At 37.3% G+C, this 16,165-nt stretch overlaps 1 protein-coding gene across 7 annotated transcripts in view; it reads left to right on the top strand.

Moving 5' to 3' along the window:
- Positions 1–16,165, top strand: part of FARS2 (phenylalanyl-tRNA synthetase 2, mitochondrial) — a 551,313-nt gene that overhangs the window by 323,156 nt on the left and 211,992 nt on the right. For all 7 annotated transcript variants that reach the window (XM_043590891.1, XM_043590887.1, XM_043590888.1 and 4 more), the window contains one exon: positions 9,645–9,805. In XM_043590891.1, coding sequence (XP_043446826.1) covers positions 9,645–9,805 — 161 coding nt within the window. The remainder of the gene's footprint in view (positions 1–9,644; positions 9,806–16,165) is intronic.

The following is a 16,165-nucleotide window of genomic DNA, read 5'->3' as shown; positions in this document are numbered from 1 at the left end:
CATTTCCTGAGAATTTTTATAATGAATGGATGTTGAATTTTTTTCAACTGCTTTTTCTGCATCTACTTTTGCATCTACGATTGCTTTTTCTAATTGTGTGTTGGATTTTATTTTTTAATCTGCTTATATGATGGTATAACATGATTGATGTTCGTATGTTGAGCTAACCTTACATTCCTGGGATAAATCCAGTCCTGACATAGTGTCCCTTGTATGCATTGCTGGATTTAATTTGTTAATATTTTGTAAAAAGTGGTTTGTTTGTTTTCTCATGATGCATATTGGTTTAAAGTTGTCTTTTTTTTTGTAATGTCTTTGTCTGGTTTGGTATAAGGGCAATCCCGGTCTCATAAAATTTCCTTATTCTCTATTTCCTGGTAGTGTTTTATAGATTTAGTATTATTTCTTTCTTAACATTGTGATAGAATTCACTTAGTGAAGCCATCTGGCCCCAGAGTTTTCTTTGCAAGAAGGTTTTTCTTTTCTTTTCTTTTTTTAATGTTTTATTTATTTTTGAGAGAGAGAGCACGAGCTGAGGAGGGACACAGAGAGAGGGGGACAGCAGATCCAAAGTGGTCTCTGCACTGACAGCAGCAAGCCCGATGCGGGGCTTGAACTCGCGAACTGCAAGATCATGGCTTGAGCCAAAGTCAGACACTTAACCGACTGAGCCACCCAGGTGCCCGTGGGAAGGTTCTCAATTATATATTCAGTATTTTAATTGATATAGGTTATCTGTTCTTCTTAATGGGCTTTGGTAGTTTGGGGGTTTTTGGGGGAATAATTTGTCCATTTTGTATGGATTGTTGAATAGTTGTTGAATTCACCTGCATAAAGTTATTTTATAATATTCTTTCATTATCCCTTTATTACCACTAGGATCTGTCTTTAGTGAGGTCCTATCTTTAATTCCTGACATTGGTAATTTGTACTTTCTCTTTTTCATGTTTTTTCCTAATTTGTCTGGCTAGCAATTTATCCATTTTATTGATATTTCAAAAAAAAAAAAAAAACGCTCAGCTTTTGGTACACATACATATACAAAGGAACATTACTCAGTCAAAAAAAAGAATAAGACCTTGCCATTTGTGACAACATGGATGGGCCCAGAACGTATTATGCTAAGTGAAATCAGTCAAACAGAGAAAGCTTTTTCTTTTATACAATGACTGAGTAATGTTCCATTGTGTATGTATACCACCTGTTCTTTGTCCATTCATCTATTGATGGATACTTCGGTTGTTTCCTTATCTTGGCTACTGTAAATAATGCTGCAATAAACATACAGATGCTATATATCTTTAATTTTTTGAGGACCCTCCTTACTATACTGTTTTCCACAGTGGCTTCACCAGTTTACATTCCCACCAACAGTGCACAAAGCTTCCTTTTTTTCACATCCTCATCAAAACTTACTGTTTCGTTTTTGGTTCTAGAGAATACCATATGATTTCACTTACATATGAAAACTAAAAAATCAAACAAACAAACAAAAGGTTGAAACATACCCATAAATACAGAGAACAAGCTAACGGTTGCCAGAGAGGAGGGTGGTGGAAGGATGGGCAAAACAGGCAAGAGGAAGTGGGAGATACAGCCATCCAGTTCTGGAATAAGTCACAGGGTTAAAGGTACAGCATAGGGAATATAGTCAATGGTATTATAATAGCATTGTATGGTGACATATGGTAGCTACCACAACATACAGAGTGGTGAGCATACCACAAAGTATGGAGTTGTTGAATCGCTATGTTGTACATCTGAAACTAACCTAACATTGTGTGTCAACTGTCCTTCAATTTAAAAAAATTTATTTTAAACCAGTTTTTGGTGTTCATCAATTTTCTCTATTGTTTTTCCTTTTTTTTTATGTTATCACTTGCACTGCTATGTTTAGTTTTTCCTTTGTTTGGCTTAGTTTGTTCTTAATTTTATTTTCTTTTTCTACATTTGTAAGGTAGTAGTTCATTGATTTGACACATTTCCCCTCTCACATAAGCATTTAATGCTATAGGCTTCTTTTGAATTACAGCTTTAGATTCATTCCATACATTATTTTGTGTTGCATCTTAATTTGTATTCATTTGAATGCATTTTCTAATTTTTCTTGTGATTTTTTTTTCTTTGACTTGGGTTATTTAAAAGTATGTTGTATAATTTCCCAGTATTTAGGAATGTCTTTAGATATTTGTATACTCTTGACTTCTGATTTATTCTCTTTGGACATAGGACATTTCTTAAATTTAACGCCTTTTAAATATTTTGAAATTTGTTTTGTGTCTCAGAAAATCATTTATGTTGATGAATGATCCATCTTCCTTGAAAAGAATGTGAATTCTGTTGTATGGTGTGCATAATTTTATATTTGACAAAATTAACAACCTGTGATATGTTGGCAATTTTTTAGAAAGTTCTTCACTACAGATCAGGGCTTTGTTTGTTTGTTTGTTTGTTTGTTTGTTTGTTTTGAGAGAGAGAGGGGATGCAAGTGAGCAAGGGGCAGAGAGAGAGGAAGAGGAGAGAATCCCAGGAGGGGCAGAAGGGAGAGAGAGAGAAGTGGGGCTCGAGCTCACAAACCATGAGATCATAGCCTGAGCTGAAGTCCGATGCTTAACTGACTGAGCCACCCAGCACCCCTAGACCAGTGCTTCTTAATCTGTATGTATCTTATAGCTAAATATTTGTTTTCCCATTTGTCATTATGATTGCCTTGATACCAAGTGATAAACAGAGATGTTAGTATTTAACTTATTATGAAGCATTTTTCCAGCTGGACCTTGCATATCTAATCTTGAAATTCCATGAATATTCAAGTTCAGCTAGAGTGAATGGGAATCTGTGGGACAATTTTAAGAGGTTTTTTTTATGGTTTAGAAAGACACTGAAAAATAAAAATAAGAACACATATGGCTGTCTTGGAGATGAGTCATTCATTGTCCTATCCTTACACATATCCACTGTGACAATGTCCAGATTTATGTTTTAGAAAGAGACTTGGCAGCACTATCACAGATGGACCAAATAGGGAGACAGACGGTGACTACTTGGGAGTTTCTTGGAATAGTCCAGGTGGGAGATGTTTGTTGAAGGGACAAATCTATAGCTACAATTGGACTAGAATGAAGGGATGGTTTTGAGAGAAATTTTGAGATATAATTTAAAGGTCTATATCTGAAATGAGGTAGTGTTTTAAGTTAGTTTACTCCCAGGTTTCTGCCTTGAGTAACTAGATGGATGATGACCCCATTCATCATGAGGTGGAAAAATAAGATGAAAAGCAGTAGTTGGTTTGGAGAGGGGTTTTGGATAGCTTTGGCTTAGGACTGTTTTGTTTATACGTTGGATGGGCAATGCGATGAATGATGTGGGGTGGCATGGGCTTTGGATAAGATGTGATATTAGGACATAATTAATATTCTGGTGTATATGATGTGCTATAGTATAGTGGATTCATCTTATTTTAAGCTTAATTCCTGATCTTTGTGAAACCCTATCTAGTTGCTATTCACATCATTCTTATATCTCAGACATATGAACTTACATCAGCAGTTCAGTTAACCTTAGATTACCCATATGGGAAATGTTTGCAATAGAAAGCACAACCCAGATGATTTAACAAGGGCAATGTCTGGTTATCTCTTGTTGAATAATAAACCACTCCAAACTTAATAGCCTAAGAAAGCCGCCATTTTATTATTCTGTGGTCACAAATTTGGAGCACACAGTGGAGATAGTTTGTTTCTCATCCGCAATGGCTGGAGCCTTGGGAAGATTAAACAGCTGAGGTGATTTAGAGGGCTAGGGCTGGCACCCTCTTGAGTCTTCTTTACTGACATACCTGCTGTCAACACCAGGATGGCTTGAAAGCTAGATTCACCTGGGACTGTCCACTAGAGCACCTACACATGATCTTTCTGTGTTACTTCCTTCTCAGAGCATGGCAGCTAGGTTCCAAGAGAGAATGTTCTAGAGAAAGAATTGTGAGAGAGGGTGTGTGGAGAGTGAGCATTCCAAGAAAACCAAGTGTTAGTTGTGTGGCTATTTTGATGTGACCTTGGAAGTCACATAGTATCACTTCCCCCATACTCAATTGCTTGAAGCCATTACAACCCACTGAGATTGAAGAGGAAGGGTAGAAGAAATTTGTTGTTGTTTTTGAAATCCCTACAGATGATAACACTTATTTTCCAGCCTTGGAAATGTATTGCCTCTTACAGAATGAAAGGGACCAATTCTGGCTCTAAAAAGAGGACATAGAGATCCATTTTTACTACTCATGATTTTCCTGAAAGTTTGGTCCCAGTGCAACCAAAGAGGAATACTTTGTGCTTCTTATAACCTCTTAAAAATAAACAGAAAACAAATTCCTGTATTTTATCTAGTAACAAAAATCTCTATCAGTCTTTATATAAAAAGGCATGTACTATAAAGACTTCCTACCTTTGTCCTCCATTTGCACAGTTCTTTCCTAGCTACCCCCGAATTAAAAATAAATAAATAAAAACACTTAGCATAACACTCTCCAGTTCCATCCACGTTGCTACAAATGGCCAGATTTCATTCTTTCTCATTGCCAAGTAGTATTACATTGTATATATAAACCACATCTTCTTTATCCATTTGTCAGTTGATGGACATTTAGGCTCTTTCCATAATTTGGCTATTGTTGAAAGTGTTGCTATAAACACGGGGGCACAAGTGCCCCTATGAATCAGCACCCCTGTATCCCTTGGGTAAATTCCTAGCAGTGCTATTGCTGGGTCATAGGGTAGATCTATTTTTAATTTTTTTTGAGGAACCTCCACACTGTTTTCCAGAATGGCTGCACCAGTTTGCATTCCCACCAACAGTGCAAGAGGGTTCCCGTTTCTCCACATCCTCGCCAGCATCTATAGTCTCCTGATTTGTTCGTTTTAGCCACTCTGACTGACGTGAGGTGGTATCTGAGTGTGGTTTTGATTTGTATTTCCCTGATGAGGAGTGACATTGAGCATCTTTTTGTGTGCCTGTTGGCCATCTGGATGTCTTCTTTAGAGGAGTGTCTCTTCATGTTTTCTGCCCATTTCTTCACTGGATTATTTGTTTTTCGGGTGTGGAGTTTGGTGAGCTCTTTATAGATTTTGGATACTAGCCCTTTGTCCGATATGTCATTTGCAAATATCTTTTCCCATTCTGTTGGTTGCCTTTTAGTTTTGTTGATTGTTTCCTTTGCAGTGCAGAAGGTTTTTATCTTCATGAGGTCCCAATAGTTCATTTTTGCTTTTAATTCCCTTGCCTTTGGAGATGTGTCAAGTAAGAAATTGCTGCAGCTGAGGTCAGACAGAGAAAGACAGATACCATATGTTTTAACTCTTACGTGGATCCTGAGAAACTTAACAGAAGACCATGGGGGAGGGGAAGGAAAAAAAAGTTAGGGAGAGAGGCAAACCTCATATGGTCTCATATGACTCTTAAAAACTGAGAATAAACTGAGGGTTGAGGGGAGTGGGAGGGAGAGGAGGGTGGGTGATGGGCATTGAGGAGGGCACCTGTTGGGATGAGCACTGGGTGTTGTTTGGAAACCAATTTGACAATAAGTTTAATATTAAAAATAATAATAATAAACTAATAAAAAAATAAAAACAGCTGCTGCTTTGAGTTTTTGAAATTGGTTGGAGCCTTTTTATAATAATATTTCATTGTACAGACATAGCATAGTTTATTTAATCATTTCTCTAGTGATGAATATTTGGGTTGTTTACAGTCTTTTGCTTTTATAAACAATATTCCAGCAAGTGGTCTTATACAGTCCTAATTTCCTGTAAGGAGGATACTTTCTAGTAGTTAAAGTAACAAGGTGGTACATGCATCTGTAATTCTGATAGCTACTGGTATACTATGCTTCTTAGGTCAATAGCTTAAAGACTCAATTGTGAACCTACCAGCAATATAGAGAGTGCTTGTTTTCCCTTGGCTTTGCTCTCAAGTATGGAATCAGATGTATTTATTTTTGCCAATCTGGTATAAAATATGATAACTTTGTGCATTTTCATCTTTTATTTTTCTTAAGTAAGCTTTCATTTGCTTAAGGGTAATTTTTCTTTCCTTTCTGTGAATGTCTTCATATTCTTGGTCCATTTAAAAAATTAGAGGGGGCGCCTGGGTGGCTCAGTCACTTGAACATCTGACTTTGGCTCAGGTCATGATCTTGTGGTTCATGAGTTCAAGCCCTGCGTCAGGCTCTGTGCTGACAGGTTGGAGCCTGCTTTGGATTCTGTATCTCCCTTCTCTCTCTCTGCCCTTCCCCTGCTCATACTCTCTCTCTCAAATATAAATTAAATTTTTTCAACTTTAAAAATTAGATTGTTGCTCATTTTCTTACCTACTTTTAAGGGCTCTATTCGTGTTTTTGCTTTAGAAAAAGTTTCAGGGGATGGGGGAACTAACTGAGGGTAACATGAAAGGAGCATAACATACTAAAAAAAATTACTAGATATTAAATAAAGTCAAATACCCTAAATAAGCAGTAGTTACTATATAGTAGGAAATATCTGTTACTGCTTATTCAGTTACAGATATTAGGCTCTAGGTGGTTGGTTATAAAAGAATGATAATAAAATTGAAAAGATTAAAGAAAAAGCCTCAGTCACAAAGCAGCATTAACCTTGCTACCTATCTTTATTATTTTTTTTTTACTTGAAACAACTAACAGTTATAGGAAAATGTTTTGAAGTTTTAAAACTATTACCCATTATAATTCTTGAACATCATGTTTTGTTTTTTGTTTTTTCACATTACAACCCTCACTTGGACCTATATTAAATAGTGGTATCACAGTACATATTCATGTTATCATAAATATTTTTCATAATTTCTTATAGTCTGTCAATTAATAAATCTGTATTTTATAATTACAATTTTTAATGATTTAAAGAAAATGTAGTATATTTTGTAAGCCATTCCCTAATTTGGGCCACTTAGGTTGTTTCCATGTTTTTGCTCTTATAAAGTAATACTGCTGAATATCTTCTTTCATTTATATTTTTCTTTTGTTGAATTATTTCTTTAGGATCAATTCCTGAGTAGAATCATAGTAATAACGAGTATGAAAATTCTTAAGGATCTTTACATGTATATGTTGTTTCCAAATTGTAAGAATACCTAGTGTAACCCCCCAGTGAATGAGGACAGTGGAACCACACGATGCAGAATGTGCTGGAACCACATCAGCAGGACTGCCATTTTTTCTTTCCATTTAAAAAAATAAAAATTCTTGGGGCACCTGAGTGGCTCAGTTGGTTGAACATCTGACTCCTGATTTAGGCTCAGGTCATGATCTGAGTTCATGAGTTCAAGCCCTGCATCAGACTCTGCACTGACAGTGTGATGCCTCCTTGGGACTCTCTCTCCCTCCCTCCTCTGCTCATGCTCACTCTTTCTCTCTCTCTCTCTGTCTCTCAAAATAAATAAATAAAAACTTAAGGAAATCAAAATTCTTCTTTAAGTAGATTTTAAAAGTCTATCATGGTTATATTAAATTTCATGTCTTTAATTAGTCACCAACCTATTTTTCAAGTCTCATGAATCAGTATGAATTACTCTAAACTAATTTGCCTCACTCTTCAGTTGCTCTCTTAGGCATGTGACCACTGGGTCAGGGGTTGTGCATAATGTTCATGATCCCACTGTCTGTGAGGTTGAATATCCCACTTCCCTCTACCTCACCTGAGTGTTCATTTTTGTTCAGGAACAGGTGTACTCAGCAAACCACTGGCTTTTCTTTCTCATTCATCTTCCCTTTCGCTACTGATCCATTTTCTCTCTTAGTATCTTTTTCTTTTGTGATCTCATTTTGATTATTTTAATTCATTCAGCTTTTAAACAAACCATTTGAAGAGGCTCATACTTCTGCCTGGCTTCTTTTACACATCTATCCTTGTTGTTTTATTTATAAATGATGGTGGTGGGAGCACCTAGCCAGAAATGGATCCTTTCTGCAATGTCCTATCTGCCTCAAACCTTCTGTGTTTCCATAATGCACTCCTAACGCTTCTATGCTACACTGCTACCCCTCTGCTATTTGAAGACGTTCCTTCAGTCTGGAATTTCCTTTTACCTTTCTCCACATTTTGGATGTGTATTAGTTTTGTGGGGTTTTTTGTTGTTATTGTTTGTTTGTTTGTTTTTATTTTTTGCCTGGTAACAAATTAATGTCATACTTAGTAGATTAAACCACACAAATTTATTATGTCCGTTTCCTTGCATCAGAAGTCCAGGCACAGGTTGGCTGGGGCCTCTGCTCAGTGTCTTCACAGGTAGAAATCAAGGGGTCAGCACGGCTATGTGCTCTTCGGGAGTTCTGGTCCTCCTCTCAGCCCATTCACCCTGTTGGAAGAATTCATTTCCTTATGATTGTAGGAATTAGGGTCCCACTTACTGCTGACCGCTAGGGCTTCCCCCAACTTTTAGAGGCCTCCCTCAGGTCCTAGCCACGTGGCCCTCTCGCTGCATGTCAGCTCACTTTTCCTGGGCCAGCAGGAGAGTCTCTCTGGTTTGCTCAGATGAACTTCAATATAAAGTAACTAATCACAGGGCTGAAATCCCATTCTGTTCCCAGGGCCACCGCACTCAAAGGGAGAGATTTACACAGGGCATGTATGACGGGAGTAAAATCTTGAGGCCATTGCAGCCTGCCCAGGATCCAGACACCCTTAGTGTCCAGTTGAAATTGTATTCCTTTCATGAGCCCTTTCCGTAAGCTTTTCAAGTAGTATGACTTGCTCTCTTGCCTTCTTCATACAGCAGGTCTATGTCTTTGGTCTTAGTCTGCTTCAGGTGAGTGAAATAAACCCTTTGAGTTCATAGCATTGCTGTACTGTGAACAGCACACTTTACCTTTGGAGTGAGTGGTACTAAATAAACGTTCCACCTTGGCTTGCTTGATCTCCATCCATTATTGAGGTAGCTCTTACTAAGGGTAAAAGTTGTTTTAACAAAATGAGGGATTTTTCTGAATATTAACAGTCCATTATGGCACACTTCCAACATACCCACCCATTTAGTAAGCCACATAGGGACAGAGACTATCTTTTTTCTCTCTCTCTACACATAGTAGGCTAAATTTGAATCAGGGCAAGTAAAGATTACAGGAAAATTGTTTTTCAGAGGCAGGAAGCAGGGCTTAAAGTGCTTGGAATATAATAAAAAATGAAAGGCAACATTAGAGGCAGTGTGACTCCAGAGTGCCTCAGGGAGGGAAGTGAGGAATGTGGGGAGCACAAGAAATGTAAAACTTATGGATGGGCTTATGGATGTCTCTCCCCAGTGCCTTGCCTGCTAGTAGGCTCACAAGCAGTGTTACTGGTTATTTACCCACAAGTAGGAAAATAGGATGCACCTGTGAAGTCTTTATATATTAAAAAAAAATGTTTTGTTTGTTTGTTTTAGAGATAGAGAGTTCATGAGCAGGGGAATGGGGCAGAGGGAGAGATCTTACGTAGGCTCCATGCTCGGCATGAAGCTTGATGCAGGACTTGACCCCACAACCACAGGACAATGACCTGAGCCGAAACCAAGAGTTGGACACTCAACCGACTGAACCACCCAGGTACCCTGTAGTCTTCGTATTTTTTTAAATCAGTTGTGTTTTGCTTTCCTAATTGTAGCTGGTGCTCAAGATCAGATCGGTTGGGCTTTTGGCCTGGGATTGGAAAGACTGGCCATGATCCTCTATGACATCCCTGATATCCGCCTCTTCTGGAGTGAGGATGAGCGTTTCCTGCAGCAGTTCCGCGTGTCAGATATCAACCAGAAGGTGAAATTTCAGGTAACATGACTTATAAAAATAAAATATTAATTATAATAATGATTTTCAAGAATTGAAGGGGTCATGCACTTGAAAAGAAACTTGTTGAATTTAAAAATAATGTGAATTTGTGGGACACCTGGGTGGCCCAGTCTGTTGCGCGTCCGACTTTGGCTCAGGTCATGATCTCACAGTTCGTGAGTTCAAGCCCCGCATCGGGCTCTGTGCTGACAGCTCAGAGCCTGGAGCCTGCTTCGGATTTTGTGTCTCCCTCTCTGCCCCTTCCCCGCTCATGCTCTGTCTCTCCCTGTCTCTCAAAAATGAATAAACATTAAAAAAAATTAAAAAAAAAAAATAATGTGCATTTGAAAAGAAGTTTTAAATAGCGGTCCATAAACACAGGAATTCATAAACCATCGGAAGCTGTATACGGAAGAAAAAAAGATTTACGAAGCTTTTAGTCTGAGCAAAGAACCAACTTTGGGCTTTGTTAATGACCATTTTATCATTATGAAATAGCCATCTTAAAGTTTAGTTTTTCTGATACTAGTATAGACACACTGGCTTTCTTGTGATTAGTATTTGTCATGTGTGTCTTTTTCATCCTTTTATTTTCACTCTATGTTCTTAAAAGTGTCTCTTGAACGTTGTGTAGAACTGGGCCTTTTTATTTCATTGGAGTGTTGAATACATCTTACATTTACTATAATTACATGGGATATTCTTGGGCTTAATTCTGTCATTTTTTATTTCTTCCCTCATTTCCCCCTTCTTTTCTTCATTTCTTTATTTGGAAACTGAGAGTTTCTGTTTTTTGGTTTGTTTGTTTTTACATTCCATTTTATTACTCCTGTTACTATTTAGTTTCACCATTTTGTATTATTTTTAAGTGGCTGTTCTAGATTACGATATACATAATTAATGCATCACCCTTTACCATCAGTAGCTATTACACAACTTCATGAGACATTAAATATCCTTCAACAGTGTCATTTTTTTACTCCCCTGATTTTTATATTATTATTGTTATTTTATTTCTCCATGTATTATAATCCCACAGTAGTCGCTCTATTTGCTTCAAATAGCCAATTGTCTTTTTAAAGAAATTTAAAACGATGTTGTTTTATATCTCCCTTGATACTTACCCCACTGATCATTCCTTTCTGCCGATCTTGGTTTTTCTTTGTGATCATTTCCCTTCGGTCTGGAGAACTTCCTTAAATATTTTCCTGTAATGCAGCATGAATGTGCTCAGTTTGGTTGTTTGGAAATGCCTTTATTTCATTTTTACTTTTTAGGAATATTTTCTTTGATTATAGGTGTCAAGGTTGCCAGTTTGTATGCACATGTACATGCGCGCGCGCGTGTGTGTGTGTTTGCATGTTTTCCTTTCAGCTCTTGAAACAGGTCATTTCATTGTCTTATCTTTTTACTCTGGTTTTCAGTGGTTTGCCCTGTATATGATTTTCTGTTTTATAGCTTAGAGTTTCACTGTGTTGGATTTAATGTCTTTTCAACCATCTTTGAAACCCTCATCTAATATCTTTTCCAACAATTATACTCTATTCTTTCTTTTCTGTTCAGGCTGCAACTACATGTGTGTCAGACCGTTTGAAGTTATGCCTTAGTACTCTGATTCTCAGGGTGTGTTTTTTATTATTGGTTTTTTTTCTCACTCTGTGCTTTATTTTGGATAGTTTTTATTCCCTTATCTTTGGATTTACCAGCCTTTTCTATCTTGTCCACTTAACCATTAAGCCCCTCCAATGAATTCATATTGTACTTACCAGTTCTACAATTTCTATTTGCTTCTTTTTTAGAGTTTTTATTACTCTGGAGGATTCTTCGTCTTCTCACCCATTTTGTACATTTTACCTTAAATTCTTTAGCATCGTCATGTAGTAGTTATTTTTGTCTTGTTAATTCCAACCATTTTGTTACCTGTTGTTCTCCTTTTATTCTTTTTTTCTTCTTAGTTATGGGTCACACTTTTCCTGCTTTTTCATGTGTCTCACTTTCATATTGTATATAAAAGAACAAAGAAACCGAAATAGGTAGTATATGTCCTCAGCAAGCCTTGTCCTTTCCCCTGTCAGGCAGCTAAGGTGTGTAGGCCAGATCTCGTCATTCTAATCAGGAGTTGAACCGCATTTCACATCTGCCATCCCCTTGGTGGTGGGATCTGGCCCTGCAGCAGACTTTGGGATCTATGCACATGAGATGTGATCTCTCTACTTTCCACCAGTTGCCAGCTTCTACCCACCAGTAGCTGCCAAGCAAAAGTATTATGAAGGAGGATTGGCTGACAGTGAGGGCTAGCTAGCCATTCCCCCACTTTCCAGTCTGCCACACCCACCAATGCTTGGCTGAGAAGAGTTTGGCTCATTATTCCTTATTCCAGCAAGGTTTCTTAACCAAAAGCAGGCTAGTTCTGCCCACTCATGCACCAGTAGGGGAAGTATCCATCAATGTCTGTCCCCCAGACAGTAGGACAGTAAAAGGCAGTCTGTTCGATTAGACTTGTGTCCAGATCTCCTCAATATCTTGTATGACAAATAAGATCTCTAAAGTTATTGTTTTCTCATCGCTATAGTGGGGGCGATGGTTTTCTGTGACCTTTTGCCTCCTAACCAGAACTGGAAAATCTCCTATAATTTATTTACATTTTGACTCCATCTTTAGTGGCCTTTTTAAAAAATCCTATTTTTTTTTTTTTAAGGAAGCTGTTTTTTTTTTTTTATTCTAGCACCAAGTCCTTCTAGGTTAATTTGGAATAAAGCTCCATCTGAATGATCAAAAGTAAAACCTGGCTAAGGGTGTAAGTTTTTCTCATTCATATTTTCATTTTTTCAGTCATTTATTTAATTGGCAAATATTGATGGAACACCAGCCAACACTGTACAGAGCAGTGTGCCCAACACTGGAGGGACACACACAGGTGACTAACACAGATGCTACCATAAGTGAGTGGTTTAGGTCCAATCTTAAGTGCACTTTAACTGTCATCTGTTAGGAGATACCAAGATATCCAGGAATAGACTATGGGTTTCTTGTATTACATGAATACATTTTTTGTAATTTCTTTTGCTTTCAGATTTTATTTATTTTTTTTTTTCTTTAAAATTTTTTTAATGTTTATTTTTAGTGATACATTACTAAATATGGTAGTATATTACAAATCCAAATTCTACAAAAAATAAACTATAGAAAAATGTGTCAAGTCAAAGCTTCTGTCTCTATAATCAGAGAACAAAAGAGCCGCAAAGAAGGAATTTCCAATACTGATGCACACTAAGTAAAAACCTTAAGTATACTTAAGTAAACACATGAGATATATATATACATATATATATATATATACATATATATGTATATATATATGTATATATATATAAGCTAAATTGATTTGACAACCAAAGCCTTCTGTTTTTCCTGTTAAAATTATTGTAGGTCACCTGAAGAGCTTATGGGCTCTACTTTGAGTGTAACACACACATTAAGTATTTTCCATGCAGTTAGTGGTTAATGAATAACCTAATAACCTAAATAGGATTCAGAGGTTTTTTTCCCCCATCTGACTTTTCTTGATGTAAAATAATGTTTGTAGAATTAGAATAGTTTTACAAAGAATAATAATAATAATAATAATAATAATAATAATAATAATAATGTTGGACATATAACTGAGACTTTATCAACCCACTTTAATTTCTAAATTTTTTATGTAATTCTTGGACTGGGAAGTTTTGCTCAGAGAGTTGCTAAACCTCAGCTTTCACTTGTATGAATACCTTCTAAATAGCATGAACTCCAAAAAGGCGTTTCTTTCTTCCAGAAGATTAATATTATTCTTTAAGTATATTCTTTAGTTTATATTCTTTAGGTTAGAGTATATTCTTTTTTTTTTTTTTTTTTTTTTTTTTTTTTTTTTCTGAAATTTATTGACAAATTGGTTTCCATACAACACCCATTGCTCATCCCAAAAGGTGCCCTCCTCAATACCCATCACCCACCCTCTCCTCCCTCCCACCCCCCATCAACCCTCAGTTTGTTCTCAGTTTTTAACAGTCTCTTATGCTTTGGCTCTCTCCCATTCTAACCTCTTTTTTTTTTTTTTTCCTTCCCCTCCCCCATGGGTTCCTGTTCAGTTTCTCAGGATCCACATAAGAGTGAGACCATATGGTATCTGTCTTTCTCTGTATGGCTTATTTCACTTAGCATCACACTCTCCAGTTCCATCCACGTTGCTACAAAAGGCCATATTTCATTTTTTCTCATTGCCATGTAATATTCCATTGTGTATATAAACCACAATTTCTTTATCCATTCATCAGTTGATGGACATTTAGGCTCTTTCCATAATTTGGCTATTGTTGAGAGTGCTGCTATGAACATTGGGGTACAAGTGGCCCTATGCATCAGTGCTCCTGTATCCCTTGGATAAATTCCTAGCAGTGCTATTGCTGGGTCATAGGGTAGGTCTATTTTTAATTTTCTGAGGAACCTCCACACTGCTTTCCAGAGCGGCTGCACCAATTTGCATTCCCACCAACAGTGCAAGAGGGTTCCCGTTTCTCCACATCCTCTCCAGCATCTATAGTCTCCTGATTTGTTCATTTTGGCCACTCTGACTGGCGTGAGGTGATACCTGAGTGTGGTTTTGATTTGTATTTCCCTGATAAGGAGCGACGCTGAACATCTTTTCATGTGCCTGTTGGCCATCCGGATGTCTTCTTTAGAGAAGTGTCTATTCATGTTTTCTGCCCATTTCTTCACTGGGTTATTTGTTTTTCGGGTGTGGAGTTTGGTGAGCTCTTTATAGATTTTGGATACTAGCCCTTTGTCCGATATGTCATTTGCGAATATCTTTTCCCATTCCGTTGGTTGCCTTTTAGTTTTGTTGGTTGTTTCCTTTGCTGTGCAGAAGCTTTTTATCTTCATAAGGTCCCAGTAATTCACTTTTGCTTTTAATTCCCTTGCCTTTGGGGATGTGTCGAGTAAGAGATTGCTACGGCTGAGGTCAGAGAGGTCTTTTCCTGCTTTCTCCTCTAAGGTTTTGATGGTTTCCTGTCTCACATTTAGGTCCTTTATCCATTTTGAGTTTATTTTTGTGAATGGTGTGAGAAAGTGGTCTAGTTTCAACCTTCTGCATGTTGCTGTCCAGTTCTCCCAGCACCATTTGTTAAAGAGGCTGTCTTTTTTCCATTGGATGTTCTTTCCTGCTTTGTCAAAGATGAGTTGGCCATACGTTTGTGGGTCTAGTTCTGGGGTTTCTATTCTATTCCATTGGTCTATATGTCTGTTTTGGTGCCAATACCATGCTGTCTTGATGATGACAGCTTTGTAGTAGAGGCTAAAGTCTGGGATTGTGATGCCTCCTGCTTTGGTCTTCTTCTTCAAAATTCCTTTGGCTATTCGGGGCCTTTTGTGGTTCCATATGAATTTTAGGATTGCTTGTTCTAGTTTCGAGAAGAATGCTGGTGCAATTTTGATTGGGATTGCATTGAATGTGTAGATAGCTTTGGGTAGTATTGACATTTTGACAATATTTATTTTTCCAATCCATGAGCAGGGAATGTCTTTCCATTTCTTTAAATCTTCTTCAATTTCCTTCAGAAGCTTTCTATAGTTTTCAGCATACAGATCCTTTACATCTTTGGTTAGATTTATTCCTAGGTATTTTATGCTTCTTGGTGCAATTGTGAATGGGATCAGTTTCTTTATTTGTCTTTCTGTTGCTTCATTGTTAGTGTATAAGAATGCAACTGATTTCTGTACATTGATTTTGTATCCTGCAACTTTGCTGAATTCCTGTATCAGTTCTAGCAGACTTTTGGTGGAGTCTATCGGATTTTCCATGTATAATATCATGTCATCTGCAAAAAGCGAAAGCTTGACTTCATCTTTGCCAATTTGGATGCCTTTGATTTCCTTTTGTTGTCTGATTGCTGATGCTAGAACTTCCAGCACTATGTTAAACAGCAGCGGTGAGAGTGGGCATCCTTGTCGTGTTCCTGATCTCAGGGAAAAAGCTTTCAGTTTTTCCCCGTTGAGGATGATGTTAGCTGTGGGCTTTTCATAAATGGCTTTTATGATCTTTAAGTATGTTCCTTCTATCCCGACTTTCTCAAGGGTTTTTATTAAGAAAGGGTGCTGGATTTTGTCGAAGGCCTTTTCTGCATCGATTGACAGGATCATATGGTTCTTCTCTCTTTTTTTGTTAATGTGATGTATCACGTTGATTGATTTGCGAATGTTGAACCAGCCCTGCATCCCAGGAATGAATCCCACTTGATCATGGTGAATAATTCTTTTTATATGCCGTTGAATTCGATTTGCTAGTATCTTATTGAGAATTTTTGCATCCATATTCATCAGGGA

The sequence above is a fragment of the Prionailurus bengalensis genome, chromosome B2, assembly GCF_016509475.1.
Source record: "Prionailurus bengalensis isolate Pbe53 chromosome B2, Fcat_Pben_1.1_paternal_pri, whole genome shotgun sequence".
In the NCBI taxonomy this organism is placed as follows: domain Eukaryota; kingdom Metazoa; phylum Chordata; class Mammalia; order Carnivora; family Felidae; genus Prionailurus; species Prionailurus bengalensis.
This window is presented reverse-complemented; position numbering and strand designations above follow the sequence as displayed.